This window comes from Lonchura striata, chromosome 4, assembly GCF_050655825.1.
Source record: "Lonchura striata isolate lonStrDom1 chromosome 4, ASM5065582v1, whole genome shotgun sequence".
In the NCBI taxonomy this organism is placed as follows: Eukaryota; Metazoa; Chordata; class Aves; order Passeriformes; family Estrildidae; genus Lonchura; species Lonchura striata.
The window spans coordinates 47582012-47600196 of NC_140706.1; the positions used below are offsets into that span (position 1 = coordinate 47582012).

General features: G+C 35.3%; 1 protein-coding gene across 13 annotated transcripts in view; it reads left to right on the plus strand.

The window, feature by feature from the left end:
• Positions 1–18185, plus strand: part of TBCK (TBC1 domain containing kinase) — a 117985-nt gene that overhangs the window by 21682 nt on the left and 78118 nt on the right. For all 13 annotated transcript variants that reach the window (XR_014954854.1, XR_014954853.1, XR_014954856.1 and 10 more), the window contains 16 exons: positions 1019–1092; positions 2080–2221; positions 2720–2780; positions 4067–4128; positions 4870–4931; positions 5262–5410; positions 6338–6476; positions 7861–7960; positions 9849–9898; positions 10211–10340; positions 11139–11237; positions 12462–12524; positions 13342–13468; positions 14027–14077; positions 14774–14857; positions 17072–17157. Coding sequence is in view for 6 of the 13 variants with exons in the window: in XM_085578109.1 (XP_085434235.1) it covers positions 1019–1092; positions 2080–2221; positions 2720–2780; positions 4067–4128; positions 4870–4931; positions 5262–5410; positions 6338–6476; positions 7861–7960; positions 9849–9898; positions 10211–10340; positions 11139–11237; positions 12462–12524; positions 13342–13468; positions 14027–14077; positions 14774–14857; positions 17072–17157 (1479 nt within the window). In the remaining 7 variants the exon portion in view is untranslated. The remainder of the gene's footprint in view (positions 1–1018; positions 1093–2079; positions 2222–2719; positions 2781–4066; positions 4129–4869; positions 4932–5261; positions 5411–6337; positions 6477–7860; positions 7961–9848; positions 9899–10210; positions 10341–11138; positions 11238–12461; positions 12525–13341; positions 13469–14026; positions 14078–14773; positions 14858–17071; positions 17158–18185) is intronic.

Genomic DNA, 18185 nt, shown 5'->3' on the forward strand with positions numbered 1-18185 from the left:
AATAACTGTTGTTGTCCTCAGAGCAGTTTCTTCATCAGAACCAACAGCTAAAGAGTTTAACCCATCTGTATAACTCCTCTGTCAATCCTTTTTTACTCAGTTTTGGTAGAATAACTAGATCCTCCCAATGGAAAGCAAAGAAAGGAGAGGACGAAAATAAGGAACACTAAAAAGAAGGAACACGTATCTTTTTATATGCTTGTAAACAAATAAAAATCATAATAATGCTCTAACATGCAAAAGTACTCTAGGATTTTAAGATACTCCTAAAATCAATAAAAGAACAGAAGAGGGCTGTGAGACAATAAACTTCTAAACTCTCCCCTGCCTTTTGAAAGCTTTCTGATGGAGCCTTCTCTGTTGCACCATCTGGAGGCTGGCTGAGTGTAATTCAATATTCAGCAGAAATAAGGCCTCAGTTTAACTTCTGTGCCTAATTTTTTGTTGTTTTGGTGTTAGCTTTCTGTTTCAGAAATAAAAATAAAGTACCTGGAAAAACTGTTTAAAATCCATTTTAATATTGTCAAGGAGAGCAAGATGGTAATGAATTCATGGGAGGTATGCAGAACAGACTGGGTAAAGGGAGGAGTTGTGGGAATATTGGTCATGTTTAGGGAGTTCCAGGAGTCAAACAGGATTTTGAACAGTTTTCAAAATTCTAGGATTTTGAACAGTTTTCAAACAGAAAAAATGTTCAGTGGAGTATTTAAGCCTTTTTAATTTATTTAAAATAATGCTGTAACTTAAAAAGTTGTGATGTGTTCCAAACAAAGTGATTTACTTAATGCTCTTGAGAAGTAAAAGCATTAGAAATAAACACCTCTTTAACTTGCAGTGCACTTCTGCAAAAGAGATGAGGTAGAAATGTCAGAAGGTGCATTTTATAGGTTTCTGTCCTCTGACAGCTAACACAGCTTGAAATTATTTCTTAATTTTGTTTTTTACATTTTTAACTTAAACACAGATTCTTCCAAAGTTGGATTCTGCTGCTCTTGATCATTTATTTTTCCCTTTGCAGGGACATGTGAAGTTGGCTAAATTTGGACTCTACCACATGACTGCTCAAGGTGTTGATGTTGATTTTCCTATAGGGTAAGGATGTAGCTACACAATACAAATACATCAGAGACTTAATTTTTCAGGAAATAAATCGTGTTTAGATCACCCCTTATACAGAAGCTTCTGATAATGTCACTAAAGAGGTAATTAGGTGAGATGAACGAACAATAGAGAATGTGTACCATGCCAGCATGTTAGCCTAACTCTGTGATGTGAGTCTTTATTCCCTAGATTTGCCTTTATTCCCTAGATTTGCTTCACTAATACTTCCCTATGACTTGGATTCCTAATTTCAAATTTAGGAAAATGCACAATCAGTGCTTCTCTGTTGCCCACCAGTGTAAGGTTTCTGTCTCTTTATGATTTATTTTCAAGTGATCATAATGTATTACAAACCACTGTTTTGTTGCAGTGGGATTTTTGTCACTTTTTTGTTTTTTGAGGTGTCAGGTTGTTTTCAAATTAAATACTGAGCTGATTCTTAAAGACATGGCCAAAAGGAACTGATGTTTCCTTTCAAAACGTGATTGCATGCTTTTTTAGGTATTATACTGAAGTGTTGACAAAAAAACAAGTGATAATATTATTTTTAAATCATGTAGTAGAAGGTAATATAGGTTCTTAATGCTTTTGTTACTTTTTTTTTGAAGTCAAAAATTATTTGATGGAAATATACTATCAGTGGAAAAGATGACTGCCACCATCCCAAAGTGTGAGTCCAGGATACACTTAGTTAATATCCTAATGCTGAAACTCAATCTGTGTTTTCCCTAAGATATGTAAATATACCAGTTTGAAAGCTAAGGTTTCCTTTCACGTCATGATAGAGCTAGTGATTGGGATTTGACCTTTTCTGTACTGCACTGGAGTGAAACTGCAATGTGTAGATTTTGAATGAATAAAATAGGCAGTATTCCAGTTTCTTAGAATGCCAAATTATTCTGATTGTGTAATGGGAAGTCACACTTTTTGGACAGAAGGATGTTGCTGTGTCTTTCTAATGTTGCTATGTCTTTCTAGGTACCCATCATATCTGGCACCTGAAGTAATTGCGCAGGGAATAGGCAAACCAAGTGATCACACCCAGTGTGAGAAGCCGCTGCCTTCTGGTCCTAAATCAGATCTGTGGTCTCTTGGTATCATATTATTTGAGCTTTGCATGGTATGTAATAGAATAATTCTCTTGATTTTGACTCTGGGAGAATAGTTCCATTAACTTGATTGCTCTTGAATGTGGGGTTAATGACACCCTGCCCATTATCCAAACCCATATATCAGAATATGCTAGCATTCCTACCTGGACAGTACTGGTTGTTCAAGGAATAGGATGCATTTCAGTATTTAGGATACTTGGTATATGTGTTAACTATGAAGGATAGTTACCTGTGGAGCCACAAGAATTTGACTGCAAGGCAGTTCCATTTAAGAGAAGTTATCAGTGATACATTTTGGCTATAATGTGATGTGAAACTGTTTCTGCCATGGTTGGGGTAAATAAGGTTTTTTGTTCTTACATATAGTTTTGATATGTCTAAAATTCACATGTGGAAGCTTATTTCAGTGATTTTGTATAAAGATGGGATACAATGTTATCTAAATATTTTCATGTAGTAACTGTTTCTTTCAAATTCAAGTGTAATTTGACTTTGTTGTTATTTAGGGGAGAAAATTATTTCAGAGTTTGGAGATAGCAGAAAGATTGAAATTTATACTTATGTTAGGTAAGTAGCACAAAATCAATTTTTCAAATTTCCAAGCAGCTCTATGATTAAGAGCTTTACAGACTAATCAGCTTATGATGGTCAGACCTAAAGCACTTTGTCATCTTTCATCTACAGATTTAAATAGACATTTGTAGAGTGTTGCTTCTCTAGGGAAAGTATGGAGCTGTATGCCAGGGAAAAAACTTGGGAAGAGTATATTAGAGTAAGGCAATATATTAGAGTAAGGGCAAACTATTAAAGAAAAATAAAATACAAGAAAACATCCTCAAGAATGATGGTCGTTTTCATGGTTATTTCTTGGTTTGTGTTGCAGGAGGTTTCTGAAATGAGTTAGGAATTGAGGAAAACTGTCCCCTGCAGTTCCTGTGTACTAATGGCCAAGACGGGAGAAGCAGGACTCAAATAGGATGAAAGAAATAAAGAGAGATGAGAAGTGCTTTAGTGAACTCAGGCTTTTGTCTCTAATTTCACCTTCAAACTATAAAACATCTCTGCACAAGTGGAATTTTGGCTTAATGTAGATGAGTCCAGAAGTGGGACTATCTTTGCAGCTTTTAAAACTTGATTTCTGGTGGTGTTTATGTATAAACCATGGGAAGGGGAAAGGCATGAGTTTTCAAATTGCCTTAACAGTTAAGTTATCATCCAGAGCAAAAGCAATACTGTTAAAATTAATTTCTCTCAGGAGAAATATCTTTTTCATTCAGCAGCTAGTGCTTGAGTGCTGAAATTCTGACTGTTTTTGGGATTTGGTAACAAGGGTACCTGAGGCATCTCATACACTTCAATCTGAATTCAAGTTGTTGGTTTATCTGCTGAAAGGCCTTCAGGTCTTGATTTCAGAATTATTTGTTCAATAAAGTAGTGACAAGAAATTCTATAATACTCTTATTATCTGCGAGGAGCAACAGAGGCAAAAATTACTTCAAGATTCACGTAGGTACCCTTAAGTTCTTCCAAGGACTTATTTTTAATTTTTATTTATTTATAAGTTGAAAGACTGTTTTACTTTATTTGGTAGAGTATTACACTCTGGACTAGGCCTGTAAATAGATACTCACTGTTACCTTAGATGTGCTACTTAACCTCCTAGGCTTCTGTCTGCATAGGTTATAATAATTTTCATATCTGATTTTGATAATTCACTTTCAAGTGACGTGGCAGCATCAGTAAAAAGCTAAAATTAAGTACTTTTTATTTGAATGAACATTTATGTGTTATCCTATTTAATAGTTATCACTTTATCAATAATCTTTAACTTTTTATTCTTCTGTTTTCCAAAGGCTGTGTAGATGATACTGTAACTGTATTGGCTGAGGAACATGGTTGCCTTGATATTATTAAGGTTTGTGAAACTCATTTTTTCTTCTTACCCAGAATATTTTATTATTGCTGCATAGTATTTTGCATATTTATTTTTTAATTCATTTGGTCTCTTACTGTAATGCAGTATGATGAAAAATTTTTAAGTCCAAAGTACATATCTAAGATACTTTGAAATAGCTAGCACTGGTAATATTGTTTCTTAAAATTGCTGTCAGTCTCAGTAAATGTTAACACTGAGTAGTTTAATAAGCTATAAATTTTCTTTAAAGTTTTAGTGATTAAGTATTTTTCTTCCTGAAATTAAGTCTTCTATCTGGTCCACTTTATAGATTCTGATAGTGTAGGTTTATATAGTTCAACTTTTCCTTACCCACAAAAATGATTACTGAACTTTAGTGTCTGTATATTTTGGGACCTTATATGAAAGAGTTCTGATTGTTAGCAGAAGGAAGTGACCAGGTACTGCATTGCTTCCAGCAGGGAACAGAATATCCAAATTTTAAAAAAAATAAGTAAAAGACTGCATACATTGCAAATTTTTCAGGTTTTTTTTTCCCTGAATCAAATGTAAGATTGGGAGGTGAGAAAAATTGCTTCCCCAGAATTTTGGTCTCACACAGCCACCCTCATGTGCGTAGATGTGAAATTTTATTGCCCTCAAAGGAATATCCTGTATGTTAAAAGTTAAGTATGAGCCAAGTGTCTTCCTGAATTAAGATAGTAATAAACAGACCTCTTCCATATTTTTCTTATGTTCCAGGACCTTTCTGAAAATGTCATAGCTCTACTGAAGAAATGCCTTACGTTCCAGCCTTCTAAGAGGCAAGTATTCAGTCCAAGGGCCTCGTGAATGCTGTTCCTGAACCTTTTTTGGAATACTGACATTTGGGCTACTTATAAGAAATTCTCAGTTTTGTGCTTTTAAATGTTTAAAAGAGAAGAATTAGAGGTCTGAATTTGGGCTGTAAACAGACACATTTGTTGTGCTGCATTAATTGAAAAACATTGGTAGACATTTTTGCTATTAAAATTTCTGAAACCCAATATGATTTAAAATACTTGTTAATATTTATTACTGGGGACCTTTTTTTTGCTAAAATGCAGTATTTTTGGGAGCAGTTTGCTCTAATTGTTTTATCCTCTTCTCTTAAGGCCAACTCCAGAGGAATTGCTGCATGACAGTTTGTTCAGTGAAGTATCCCCATTATATCCTCCCTTCCACAAACCTGCTGGTCTGTTCTCATCTTCTCCAAGGTGTGCCAATTTAACACTACCTGAAGACATAAGTCAATTATGTAAAGGTAAAAGCAGGTAGTGGGATAAATGCCATTGGAGGGGGAAGGAAAATAAAGTGTTATTGCAAGAAAATATTCACAGAGACTGTTAAGTGTTACAACACTAGATGAATGCAATAAGTTGTTTAATGGAAGGAGACATGGACAAACATGTTTTCAGGGATGTGTGCCAGTGAAAGGAGTCAAATCTTAATTTTATGCTTCAAATTCAGGGGGAAAAGTAGCATTAGTATTCAAGTCCATGTTGCAAAAGCAGTGTCATCTTTTGCCTTCAGAATTTGGACACATGCATGTATAAGTTCATTTTTTTCTGCTATTGATAATTGAATTCTGCTAGATCAAAACATAAGATGATTTTTGGAAGTACTGGAAAGCAAAGTCTTTGTGAAAAAGGTCACATTCTGGACTAAAAGATTAAAGTTCTAAGTTTTAAACAACAGTATGTTGAAAATGTTATGGCTCTTAAATCCTGATTAGTTTTTTTTCCTTACAAATTTGGATATGTTTAGAAAACCTAATCTAGACAAAGATCTTTTACCTTGTTAGAATGAGTGTAGTATGTGAAGGGAAGAGAGAATACAGCTACTCAGTAGGAATCACTTGGGGTTTTTTTAAGTCTTCGTTCTATGCATAAAACGCTGTTGTTTTGGTTTTTTTTTTAAACACACAGGAAGCAAAAATCCACACTCAAGGTATTCATGTGAGTGGTTCATAGCAAGCTGCAGAAATACCTGCATTTTTAATGACTTCTTTCCTTAAATTTCCTTAAAGAGCACTTGCAAAGGAAAGATCACTTTTCCTCTAACTTCACATTAAGTTTATGACCTTTCAAGCAGAACAATTTTTTTTTTCAACAGTATGTTTAGAGTTGTAGAAAGAAATACAAACTGCCTAAAAGGCTGTAATTTATTTTTGTGTCATTTCTCCCAACAGATGAAGATAATGATTACCTAGCAGAAAGATCAGTTGAAGAGGTTTATTATCTCTGGTGCTTGGCTGGAGGAGACCTGGAGAAAGAACTTGTCAACAAAGAAATAATTAGATCAAAGCCACCTGTTTGCACACTTCCCAGGTAAGGGTGCAGAAGCACTTTAAAGGGATGGATGGATGGATGGATGGATGGATGGATGGATGGATGGATGGATGGATGGAGAACACTAGTGATTGCAAGAGAACATACTTAGTTTAAAGACCTGTACATGTGAAAAACACTGAAAATGGCATTCTTGAACAGAAGGAAACTTCCTTCTTGCCCAGTTTAAGGCATTAATTGAATACTTTGTATCTGTCACCTACCTATTGCTTTCTGAAATTTGAAAAGATGCTGCTGAAGTGGAAAATACTAAAATGGGAGTCCCTAAATTTTGCACACTTTCCAATAGTATTAAGTTTTAGTAAAAATGTCTCACTGTGCTTCAGAGGGATATTTGTAATTTATTATTATTCTCACATTCAGAATTCACTTTCACAGAGCAGCAGTACTGAATGGAGAACCCAGTTATTCAGCAGATCAGCTAATTACTTTTTTTCAAAATGCTTAGTTTTATGACTTAGAACTCTGTAACAGCATTTTAATGATTGATACTTTTATCTTACTGCTGCACATGTTGCAATTTTATGTAGAACACTAATGTTTTAATCCTACAATCTGATCTTAATAGCATAATTAGGTGCTCATATATATCAATTTAGTATGTGTTTTAAAACCAGATAAAGTACGTGTTTAGCCAAGATGCAGTATCTTTTAAAAGAAAAATGGTGGAAATAGATTTTAAGTGTTATTTTGTTATCAAAATTAGTGTGAGATTTTTGAAGGGTTGCTTATTTCTTTGCCCATAGGTGAATGCAGGTACTTTTCAATTTTGGGCAACAAATATTTTCCACCATACTGTCTATCTTGAAGATGAGGAGTTAAATGCAATCTATCTCTAAATGACACTGAGAATGCTAGGTTAAATTCTGAAAATCTGTTTCATGTGGTCTATTTTAAAAATACCATAATAATGGAAAATTTCTGTACACTCTATCTTGGATACATTTGTATCCTTAGATGGACTGCAACAGAAAAGGTCAGACTTTCACCTGGGATTTTTTGTCATGCCTTTCATATGATAATAATATTTTATTTTTACTTTTCACAATAAATGACAGGCCAGTTCTGTGCAAGATCAAGGAATAAAAGGGATTATTAATCCCATATCTCATAACTCTTTCTTTATGTGCAAAGTTATGAAAAACCTAAAATGTGACATTTTACAGGAAAAGCGGTCTGAATAATTTAAGTTTATTGTACATTCCCTAGATAGCAGGTTTCATGCCATGCAGAGTCAAAAGAGTATACTTCTAACACCTAATACTTTGTTTTAAAGAGGAAACGTATTGATGTAAGAGATTTTTTTCCTAGCTCAAGTCCCATGTTATAAGATGACCTGATTTTTTTATTCTTGTTTTTGAAGCTTTTTATTAGAAGATGGTGAGAGCTTTGGGCAAGGACGAGATAGAAGTTCCCTCCTAGATGACACAACTGTGACTTTGTCTCTGTGCCAGCTCCGAAATGTAAGAATGAATGATATTGTACATTTCTTACATTCTTCTCTGCAGAAACATTTGTTTAAAAGGAATATGTAGCAGCAGCTCCTACTGCTGTTTCTACCAACAGAAGTGCCACTAATTCCAAGAGAATGCTTCTTAGTGTCCAAGTCAGGTTCTGGTTTGTGCTATTAAATTGCTTTGCCTGCAAAAACTCAGTAATTTTGATTTGCCTTCTGTCCCTCTCTTTCCTTTTTCTGTTACCTGCTTTGTCCCAGTGTAGTGCAAATAGCTCTGTACCACTTGGTATTCTCCACAATTTGTACAACTATTTGCTCAGGGAATATCTTCTGTGTGCTTTAATTACTGTCTGTCAATGGCTCACATTATCCAAAAGTAAACCAATTTATTTCAGTTTCAGCTCCTTGAAAGCTTTATACTTAACATGGGATACCAATTTTCTGCTAGTTGGTTATTAATTTTTGGAATATATGGCATGGAATGGTTAGTTCAAAAGATCTCCCTAAAGCATTTTGCAAAAATGCTGTAATGCAGTTTTTGTTCATCTTCAGTGGGAAATCAGCATATGATAACTCATGATTTGGCTTGGTGTAATGACAGTTACAAGATTTACTGCATATATCACTGAAATGTTTTCATTGTTTATATGTCTCTGCTCATGTAGAGCTTTATTGCTGTCAAATTGGGAAACTATTCTGTGCTGTTTGCAGCTTGCTTTTTATAGTAGAAAATTCAACTCTGTCAGGTTTTTTTTTGGAAAACCCTTTTCATAATACAAGGGTTAGGGCAAAAGAGAAGGTGACTCCTGACTCTGCCACCTTAATATTGGAGGTAGTGTGTCAAACACTGTGTAAACACATTTGTTCAGTAGAACTTTGTACTGCTTCACACAAATGCATCAAGGCAGACCAAAGAACTGTGTTATTTTCTTCAGTTGATCAGTGGGGCTTGCAAGGCAGGAGAGAGGTTAAAAATATGCAACATCTATTTTAAACATAATACATACTGCAGCTTCTGCTGTTGTTCTCACTAGAGGGCAATTTTTTAAGGCTTTTTTAAAACATTTTCATCTGTAATTTTAGATATTGCTGCCTACTTCTATAAATGCAGCAAAAAATAATTACATACTGAAGTTTCATTTTGTGGAAGATGCAAGACTGAACCATGCAGCTTTAGTTGAAATAAGTTTTTGAACTTGCGCAGTTTTTCAGACACATTTTATAGGGCAGAGCATGATGCCTATAATCAAAAGAGGAGCAGTACTGAGTGAACAGAGAATGAACTCTTCTGTCAGCCCCAAGAGGATCAGGCTGTGTGCTGTGTGCCTGCAAGTTAAGGGCTGAACTGCAAAACAGAGCACTGCAGGGAACATGGCATTAAATATTAATCATGTACCATAAGAGGTCTGAAAACTTCAGTCAAAAATGCAGCCATGTTTGTCTGTCACCTTTGCTGAGTGTATTTCCTAAAGGGAATTCAAGTTTGCATAACTTCTGACCTGATTAGAACTATAAAAGCAAGTTGTGCAGTTGGTTTGCAGCTACTTGGATAGGAAGTTCACGTAGAAAAATGAGGAAACAACAGACTATGTAATACTATAGATCTATTAATCCATGGTGCCTATAAACTATTTTTGTGTGGAAATAGATTTACGGGTATCTTTAGGCAGAAGAGCTTCCATCAGCTTCAAAAGCCTGTATTAGCAAAAGGTTTTATTGTTGAATAAATAATATGCTTCGTTGCTGGCAAAGGACTGAGCTGATGCTTGGATCTTCAGGCAAGTTACTGAATTTGACAAATGAATTGCTATTTAATAGTTTTTGTATTCCACTAAGATTCCACTTGAATTCTGAGCAGCATTCTGATAACAAATTATTTTTCTTTCTCCTTTCAGAGACTGAAGGATGTTGGTGGAGAAGCATTTTATCCATTGCTTGAAGATGAGTATGTGTGTAAATCTGTAACATGCTGAATTTTGAGTTATTAGTTTTATTTGAGTGGCACACTGCACAGCTAGACACAGCTGCCTCCCAAAAGCAAAACTAACACGCCTTTGTTCTGAAAGTCAAGAGCTGATAAACATGCTGCACTTCAGGCCCTGATACCAAACCGAGGCTGTTAGCCTCTGTCCTGGAAATCAGTTGTTTATGTTGAATATTCAAAATTATTAGCTTATTCTTGCTTCTGACTAAGAAATGCTTCATCTATTAATTCTTTTCAGTGTTTTGTTTTTCTTGTTGTTCACATTTTTTCCAGCCAGCCAGCTTTACCTCATTCCAATAGTAGCAATGAGCTCTCTGCAGCTGCTACTCTTCCTCTGATCATCCGGGAGAGGGACACAGAGTACCAGCTAAATAGAATTGTCCTGTTTGACAGGCTGTTGAAGGTATGGAGTCCTTGTGATGCTGGATAATTGCATTTGGTCTGTTAATTGGAAGATTTTGAAAGACCAAATAATTGTAAAAGGAAGCAGAGGTACAAGAGACCACAGTAGGAAAGGGGGAAGAAAAAAAACCCTTCAGAAGTATAAGAAGATTGAAAATAAAAATAGAACAAATTATTCTCAGTACTGGTGAATATAAAAGTGGATTTTAAGGTATCCACATGGAAATAGAGCTGCTGCTAATACTGGTTATTTACTGATGAAAATAATTTTACATCCTTTATTTCATAATAGATTAAGCTATTATATGTATAAATATGCCTGTAACTTTGCTGCATTTCCAAGCAGTAAATGGCAATGGCATGGCAATGCCATGTTATAAATGTGAGGTTTATACTGGATAAAGGAATAGCAGCCCCTAATTTACATGTATGCAGAGAGATAGATTCCTGTTTAAGAATGAGAGAGCTGATGCATATTATCAGGGATAAACTAAAAATGTTTAATAAAACCAAGATGGATACATATTACGAAAAGGAAAATAATGAAGAAAATACTACAAATTTGGATTAGTAGATCTATCTAGTATATACCAAAGCACATGAATCCATTTATGAGAAAGAGCAGATATTTTAACAAACAGTAGTCCTTCATCCAGGCCTTCCAGTTAGGGATTAAATTCAATTCTTGTGAAGCTTGTATTTGCTGCTTTCATATGGGGAAAGACTGTCCCAGGTTTGGGATTTGAATTGTTTCAGTTACCTGATAACATTTTTTGTGGTTAATCTCTTCTCTTTGAAGGCCTACCCGTACAAGAAAAACCAAATTTGGAAAGAAGCCAGGATTGACATCCCTCCCCTTCTGAGAGGCATAACCTGGGCTGCCTTGTTGGGTGTTGAGGTAAGGGTGTTCAGAGCAGTTCCAGTACTGACTGGGGGTGGGATGCATTAGGAATGGGGTTGACAAGGAAGCTGGAATGTGTTTAAAGATCTGGCAGGTAGGTTACTGGAATTTCAAACAAAATGAGTCATGAAATTTTGCAAATAAAGATGATGTTCTGACAACTTGCTTCTTTTCTGTAAGGTTATTTGATTTCAGAAAGCGTATGTGAACTTGGCTGCCTTTAATTTTGATTATTTTCAGTGGAAAATAATATCCTGACATTTGGTAGTTAATTGAGGTTTTTTGTTTTGAGTTTTAATATTTTGACAATGCAGTTGCCAATCCTTTTGCTTCAGTCAGCAGTAGTTGAACAAAACAGGAGAAAACACGTGAAATGTCTTTTTCTCACCTACCAATCAATACACTTCCAAGAAAGAACGGAGAATAAGTCAATCAAATACAGTCCTTTTGGACAATGGAATTTCCCAGAAATTAAGGCTCTTCACAGACTTGCTGGACTACCCAGCTTTTGGATTTACCTTTCTTGCAATCCTGCAGCAGCAGATCATAAAGATTCTTAGAGATAACACATCCTAGGTTATTCAGGAGATGTAGCTTAGGATGTGATTTTCTGAGTACTATATAATATGATCAACAAAAAAAAAAAGCTGTAAAAGTGAAGAAAAACTGCTGGTCAGGCTTGTAATCTGAGTCTTAGGAATTGAGTCAATTCTTGTGCTTCAGCAACTTGCCATCTGTAAAATATGGGTGTTTTCCTGTCCCATAACATTGAAATGGACTTGTTAATATTCCTGCCTTGGGTTTTATGCAAGGACTGGCTACTTAAGTCAATTTGGCAATATTAATTAACAGGCAGCTGGATTCAGTGCTTTAGAGATGAGCTGAAAGCCACTTGCCAGGGGCTGGGCTAAGCACTGTATTTAAACTGAGAGCATCTCTTGACTTGAAAATGGGAAACTAGAAAGTGCATGGCTTTCTGTGTAAACAAATGAAAATGACTGAAGATCATGCTGAGGAGATCTGTAGAAAAGTCTTTATGTCTTGAGTTAGTAACAGAATAAAGATCATTTTGTTGAAGCAAAGCTGTTGGATTCTTCTGTTCTTCTGATAACTAAAGTTCCTAACAAAAGCAGTCAACTTCTCATATCAGCATGTACATTGTCATATGCACTTATGTTGGCGAGGGCTTTCTAAATTCAAATATTCTTCTTCCACATTTAGGGTGCCATAGAAGCAAAATATGATGCCATTGATAAAGACACACCGATTCCTACAGACAGACAAGTAAGACTTATGGTGTTACCAGATATTGTCATTTGAAGATCTTTCCCACCCATCACTTGCCTATTACAGCACACATGGATAACAGCAATATTCCCCTTGCCCTCCAGCCTTACACTGTAGCAAAAATCTTGCAAAACAGATTGACACAAGTACTCAACTTACAAAATGGGAAAGCTGAAATCCCTTTTTACTTTATAATCACTGTTTCTATAGCAGCAAGCAGTGTAGTGAACAATATTAATGATTTATTGTTAAAATCCTGGGTTTACCAAATGCTTGTTGTGCCTGTTGGACCTCGTAGCCATAATGCTGAGGTCCTGTAATGTGAGCTATACTTGACAGTAATGGGGGTTTGAGCAATTTGGGTCTCCAAGAAGATAATGTTCTCAAATGTTCTCTTACCAGACACAGAAAGACATTACAAACAACTGCCCCTTTCATCTGGGTAAAGAAAAATTTTCCATCAAATTGGTTGCAACACTGAGAACTCTGATTTGGTTGCCTTTTAGAGCAAAGTACTATTACCACCTAAAATGAGTCTGGAAGTAAAAAAACTGTAACTATTGTCTGTTTTCTGCCTTTTTCAAGGGCTAGAACCCTTTAAAAAATAAGAGTGCAGAAAAGGAGAAAAAAAAAATCTCTATTTTTAAACTTTGGCAAGTGTGTTAGATTCCCTGTCAGTTTTGGTTTTGAGAGTGATGGAGTAAGCAGGTCTGACCTACATATTTTGGCTGACTTCTACCTCTAGTCTTGCAAGATTGCTGTAGTGCTGCCCCACTCATCCCAATTTCTCTTTGTATGCTTGGCTGTGGGGCAGATTGAAGTTGATATTCCTCGTTGCCATCAATATGATGAACTGCTGTCATCACCGGAGGGTCATGCAAAGTTCAGACGTGTATTGAAGGCCTGGGTTGTTTCCCATCCTAATTTGGTGTACTGGCAAGGTGAGTTTGATTGGTTGGCAAGGGCAGATAATTGAATGGAAAGCTTTGACTGACTTAAAAGTACCTCCTGCTTTTCACCCCCACAATATAAGCCCTTTTTTTGGATGCTTTCCTTTCTGTTTTCTTTGAAGAATGAACCTATGGCTTATTGCAAATTTAAATCCTAATAACTTATATTTAATTTGGAATTGCCCCACTCTTTATTTTATATTCAGTCTTCGTAAGTTTCAGACACTTGATTTTAAAAAGAAAAGTCTGTTGCTTGCTATTAAGCTTCAAGATAATACTGCAAAAGTTACTGAGTTCTTGGAACAGTAATTGGCATTTCTTGGATGCCTAGGCAGAATAATCAATTTGGCATTATAGCTGAACAATTTGAAATCCTTGCTGGTTTCATGCATATATTTCACAGTTGTTCTTACCATTACTTGTGAAGGCCTGATAATGCAGAATCAGTATCTAGTGTGCAAATTTTCATTATAAATTAATGTCGTCATCTTGTGCCTTAAAATAAATGAACTTTTTTGTGGTGTTTCTTCATGGCTGTTCTCTCTTTAGGTCTTGACTCTCTTTGTGCACCATTTCTATACTTGAATTTTAACAATGAAGGTGAGTACCTTTTTCTGCAGAGTGCGAAGAAAAGCACAGTCTCTCATCTGTATCTATGCGTAGACAGATGTGTGAATCCGGTTAGAGATGGAAAGTTTCTGTATCTACAAAGGAATTTTAAAGCTCTTGTTGCCACAGGTCAAAAGAAATGGTTGGAGTTTTGAAAACTGCATGTGGTGTACTGCTCTTCAAGCAGGGGTTAAAGTACTGTTTATTGCCAGGCATCATAATGTTATATTTTAAAAAGCACAAATAATCTTGAATAGAAAAAGGAAGAAATGCTGCTGTAGCACTTGTACAGTGAAGCTGTAGTTCAGCCTTGCTTAAGGTGAATGTATTATTTGCTAACCTAAGTGTTAAACTGTCACACCAGCTTTGTTCAGAAAAGCTGATGGTAGTTTTGCCTGAAAGTTTCAGATCAGCTTTAGATATATAACCTTTATCTTCTTAGAATGTGATTTGTTCATAACAGGTGTAGTCCAAGCTTTTATTGTCTTGTACTTGGCTTTCTTTACATAAGGTCTCTGTGTGGGAAAACTAGTTTTTTAGGATGATAATTCCTATTATACCTGTGCATGCAATCATTTTTGTGTACAGATTGATTTAAGTATGTATATTATCTGGTTAAAATGAACTTTTTAAGGTGTAATTAAATTTTGCCTCTGACATTGCATCTGTTTTTTAAAATTCTTTCAGCTCTGGCATATGCCTGCATGTCTGCTTTTATTCCAAAGTATTTGTATAACTTCTTTCTGAAGGATAATTCTCATGTTATTCAAGGTAAGTCGTTCCCTTTATTTGGTGTAGTTCTAAGAGAAGTAGAGTTGTCTCTGGATATGTAAATACACGTTTTCAAGGCATTGAAAAATTGGGATGCAGTTAAAATCATGTAAGTGTGCAAGAAAATTTTGGAATGTTAAGGATTCAGACAGGAGAAAAAATCAAGAAGAGCACACAACACTAAAGTGTTCTCTGTAATATCTAGGGTAAGAGTCAGTCCATCCTGCAAAGTTGTGAAAGCACTAAATAGTCTTTCTAGTGTCACATTGTAAAGGCTTACCTTTCAGGTGATCAAAGTCATCCTGTTAGAGGAGCTGTTTTACAATAAGTGAAAATGAAGAAGAACAGTACAAACTAGGGGTTCTTCAGAAAATGAAAGTTAATGTATTCATGAAAATAGGGATTCAAAGGGAATTTCTTATTGAACAGATGATGTCATTCATTACAGGTCAGGAGTTGGAAAACCCTGGGGAATAATGTTCCGTAGTTCAGCCTTCAACAAGTATATAGGTAACTTAGATAAATTAAAACAATAGCTAGGAATGTCTGTTCTAATTGAAAAGTTATTTTAAATTTCATGGAAACATGAGAAAGGAATTTTCTCCACCTAGAAAGTCACCTTGGCAGTCTGTGTTGGAAAGATAATTTGTCTTCCAGGCAGTCTTTAAAAAACAAAAGAAGCTGTTTCAAAAGCCATTAGTAATTAAAAGAAACAGGTGGTAATTAATGTTTTTAATTGCAAGCAGTTATGAATGTTTATTGAATACTGAGTATCAGCAGGGCTTGCGGTCCTTGTATTTCTTTTAAATAAGCTTGTTGATATATTTCTTGTGAAACTTGTCAGCTTTAAAGTGTCTGCCATTTTTGTCTTCAAGAAAGGTAATTAAGAACTGATTAACAAAACTTTAAAAGCATTTACATATTAGATAATTGGGAGAGAGTTAATCTAAGAGGAGAATGCCAGGGTTAGGAGAGTTTATGTGTGTAAGACAATGGGTAAGAGGTGTTATGAACTGAATAAAAAAATAGGAAAAAATATTCTAGAGAACATGTTTGCATTCTTTTGTCTGTAAAGAAAGATTGCTTGCAGTAAAGGTCTAAAGATGGAAAGAATAAATACTTTCCTCTGGAGACAACTACTTTAGACTTCAAGATTAATAGTTTGGTAAAGACTTTTCTCAAGAGGTTATACTGTTCCGTAAAATAATACTTCTGTGCTCTAGGGTTTCCTGATGTTATTCCTAAGGAGCTTTGCAGAAATATGTATCAGCCAAAGTTAGAAATACAGGTCAGTAGGATTCTGTGAAACAAATTAGTGTAGGCATTCCCGAGTTCCTGTTCTATATCTGGTATCATCAAGGACTCTGGAAGATTGGACCCTTTAAGGTTCTTTCAGTATTCTCGTTAATCCTTTCTAGGGTTGTATGTCAAAAAACAATAAAGGCATAAAAGGAAGATGCTGTGTCATTTCCCTGCTTTTTTAAGGTATAGGAAAGGGTTAAGAATGTGTCATTAACTACCCACTGCAATTTGAGCTGCTTTTTGTCTCTGTGTAGATAGAAACTGTGTGGAGCATTGAGATGCCAGCGCCTTCTGGAAGCAGAGTTTGCATTCTCTCTCTGTTGCTCCGCAGGACTGGCCGTCCACGCCCTGAGTGCTCTGTTCTTGGGCATGTAGAGGAAAAGGAATTATCATTTGTTACAAAATTGCAATTATTGCCTCTTCAGCTTTCTTCTAACAGAGTGAACAAAACTGGGAGAGGGGCAAATCAGAGAGAAATCTGTCACTGTCCTGTGTAATGCTGTCTGCTTATCTTCCAATTAAAAGCAAGTGTTATTTAGACAACTTAATGAAATTGTACCCATCAACCTAATAGGCCAGGCTGAAGATGTAATAAATTTTATCTTTTATATGGGTATTTCTCCTTGCTGCTTACCTAACAGTCTTTAACTTTGCATATAAAGCATGCATCACAACTTAAGTGTGTGCCAAGTTAAACCATTGTTAAAAATCCAAACTGAGAAGTACTAAAGAAGAAAAATTAAATGTTTCTTCCTCTATATTGAATGTAATGGTAATGAGGAGTACAGCAGTGGTATTCACTTGCTATTTTATTGTAGGTTTAAAATGAGTGGATTTCCTACTTCTTTGTTGTGAGCTAGCAGCATGTGATGCCTTGTGTTTTTGACTACGGTCTTGTATTTGTCATTTCAGAGTACCTGACGGTGTTTTCCCAGATGATTGCATTCCATGATCCAGAGCTGAGTAACCACCTCAATGAAATTGGGTTTATTCCAGATGTAAGTGCTAAGGATCCTTATAAATATTATCCATAGGAAATAAAAAATGGAAAGTGAGGGAAACCAGGATAAGATGCCTTTCTGAACTGCTTCAGTAGCACTTTGACAAAAGTGAAACTTCCATATTAATAGACCTTCCTGAATATGCTGATAAAATGGTAATGTTTTGATTCTTGTTTTATGTGCTTTAGTTCTTTCTGTTCTGCTGGGATGGTAAATACAATAAAAATACTACTAGCCAGTTATTATAACTTAGATTAATCTTAAAAGGTATATATGCATTTATTTTTGAAATGTGGATTAATATACAAAAAGTTAGTGTAGTCATAAAGTGCTAATAGCAAAATTACTGCAGGTAACTGAATGCTGTTGATTAGCACAAATTACACATTATTTTCAAGTTACAGAAAAAGTCCATGATCATCAATCTTGTAGATATGTCAGACCTTAGAAAATGCTAAGCAGTCATTTGCTGGAGTGTGTCTCAAATATGGGACAGGTGCATAACATAAAATTTTATACTTCCATTGGAAAAAAAAATCTCTTAGTTGGAGGAAAATGAAAACTAAGAACACAGCCAAAAAATAGTGGAGAGGATGGGCTTTGGAAAAAGCAAAACCATGCCTTCTTTAGAGCTTCACTTCTAGCTATCACTGTGAATAGTAAACTTTCATCCTTTTTTTGGAGAGGTGTGTATAGTCAAGGAAGCCAAAATAAAAATGTTTGTCTGCCTACAAATATTGATATTTATGAAAAGCAGATTTAGGCAAAGCCATAGAGATTACATTAATTGATATTGTCTATATCATTCTGTATTTGGCATTTAGAAATTTGGTAATTGCCAGTTGGTCATAAGAATAGATAATGACTGAGAGGTCAAAATGGGAAAAGATAACTCGGGAGACGTTGATGTAGAAATGCAAATTTCATAAATAAGAAATTTATATGCAATACTTCTATAAGCAATACAAAGTATAGTGTATCAGAAAAGCCTTATGCTTATTAGGAAATATGGTAAGTTAAAGCAG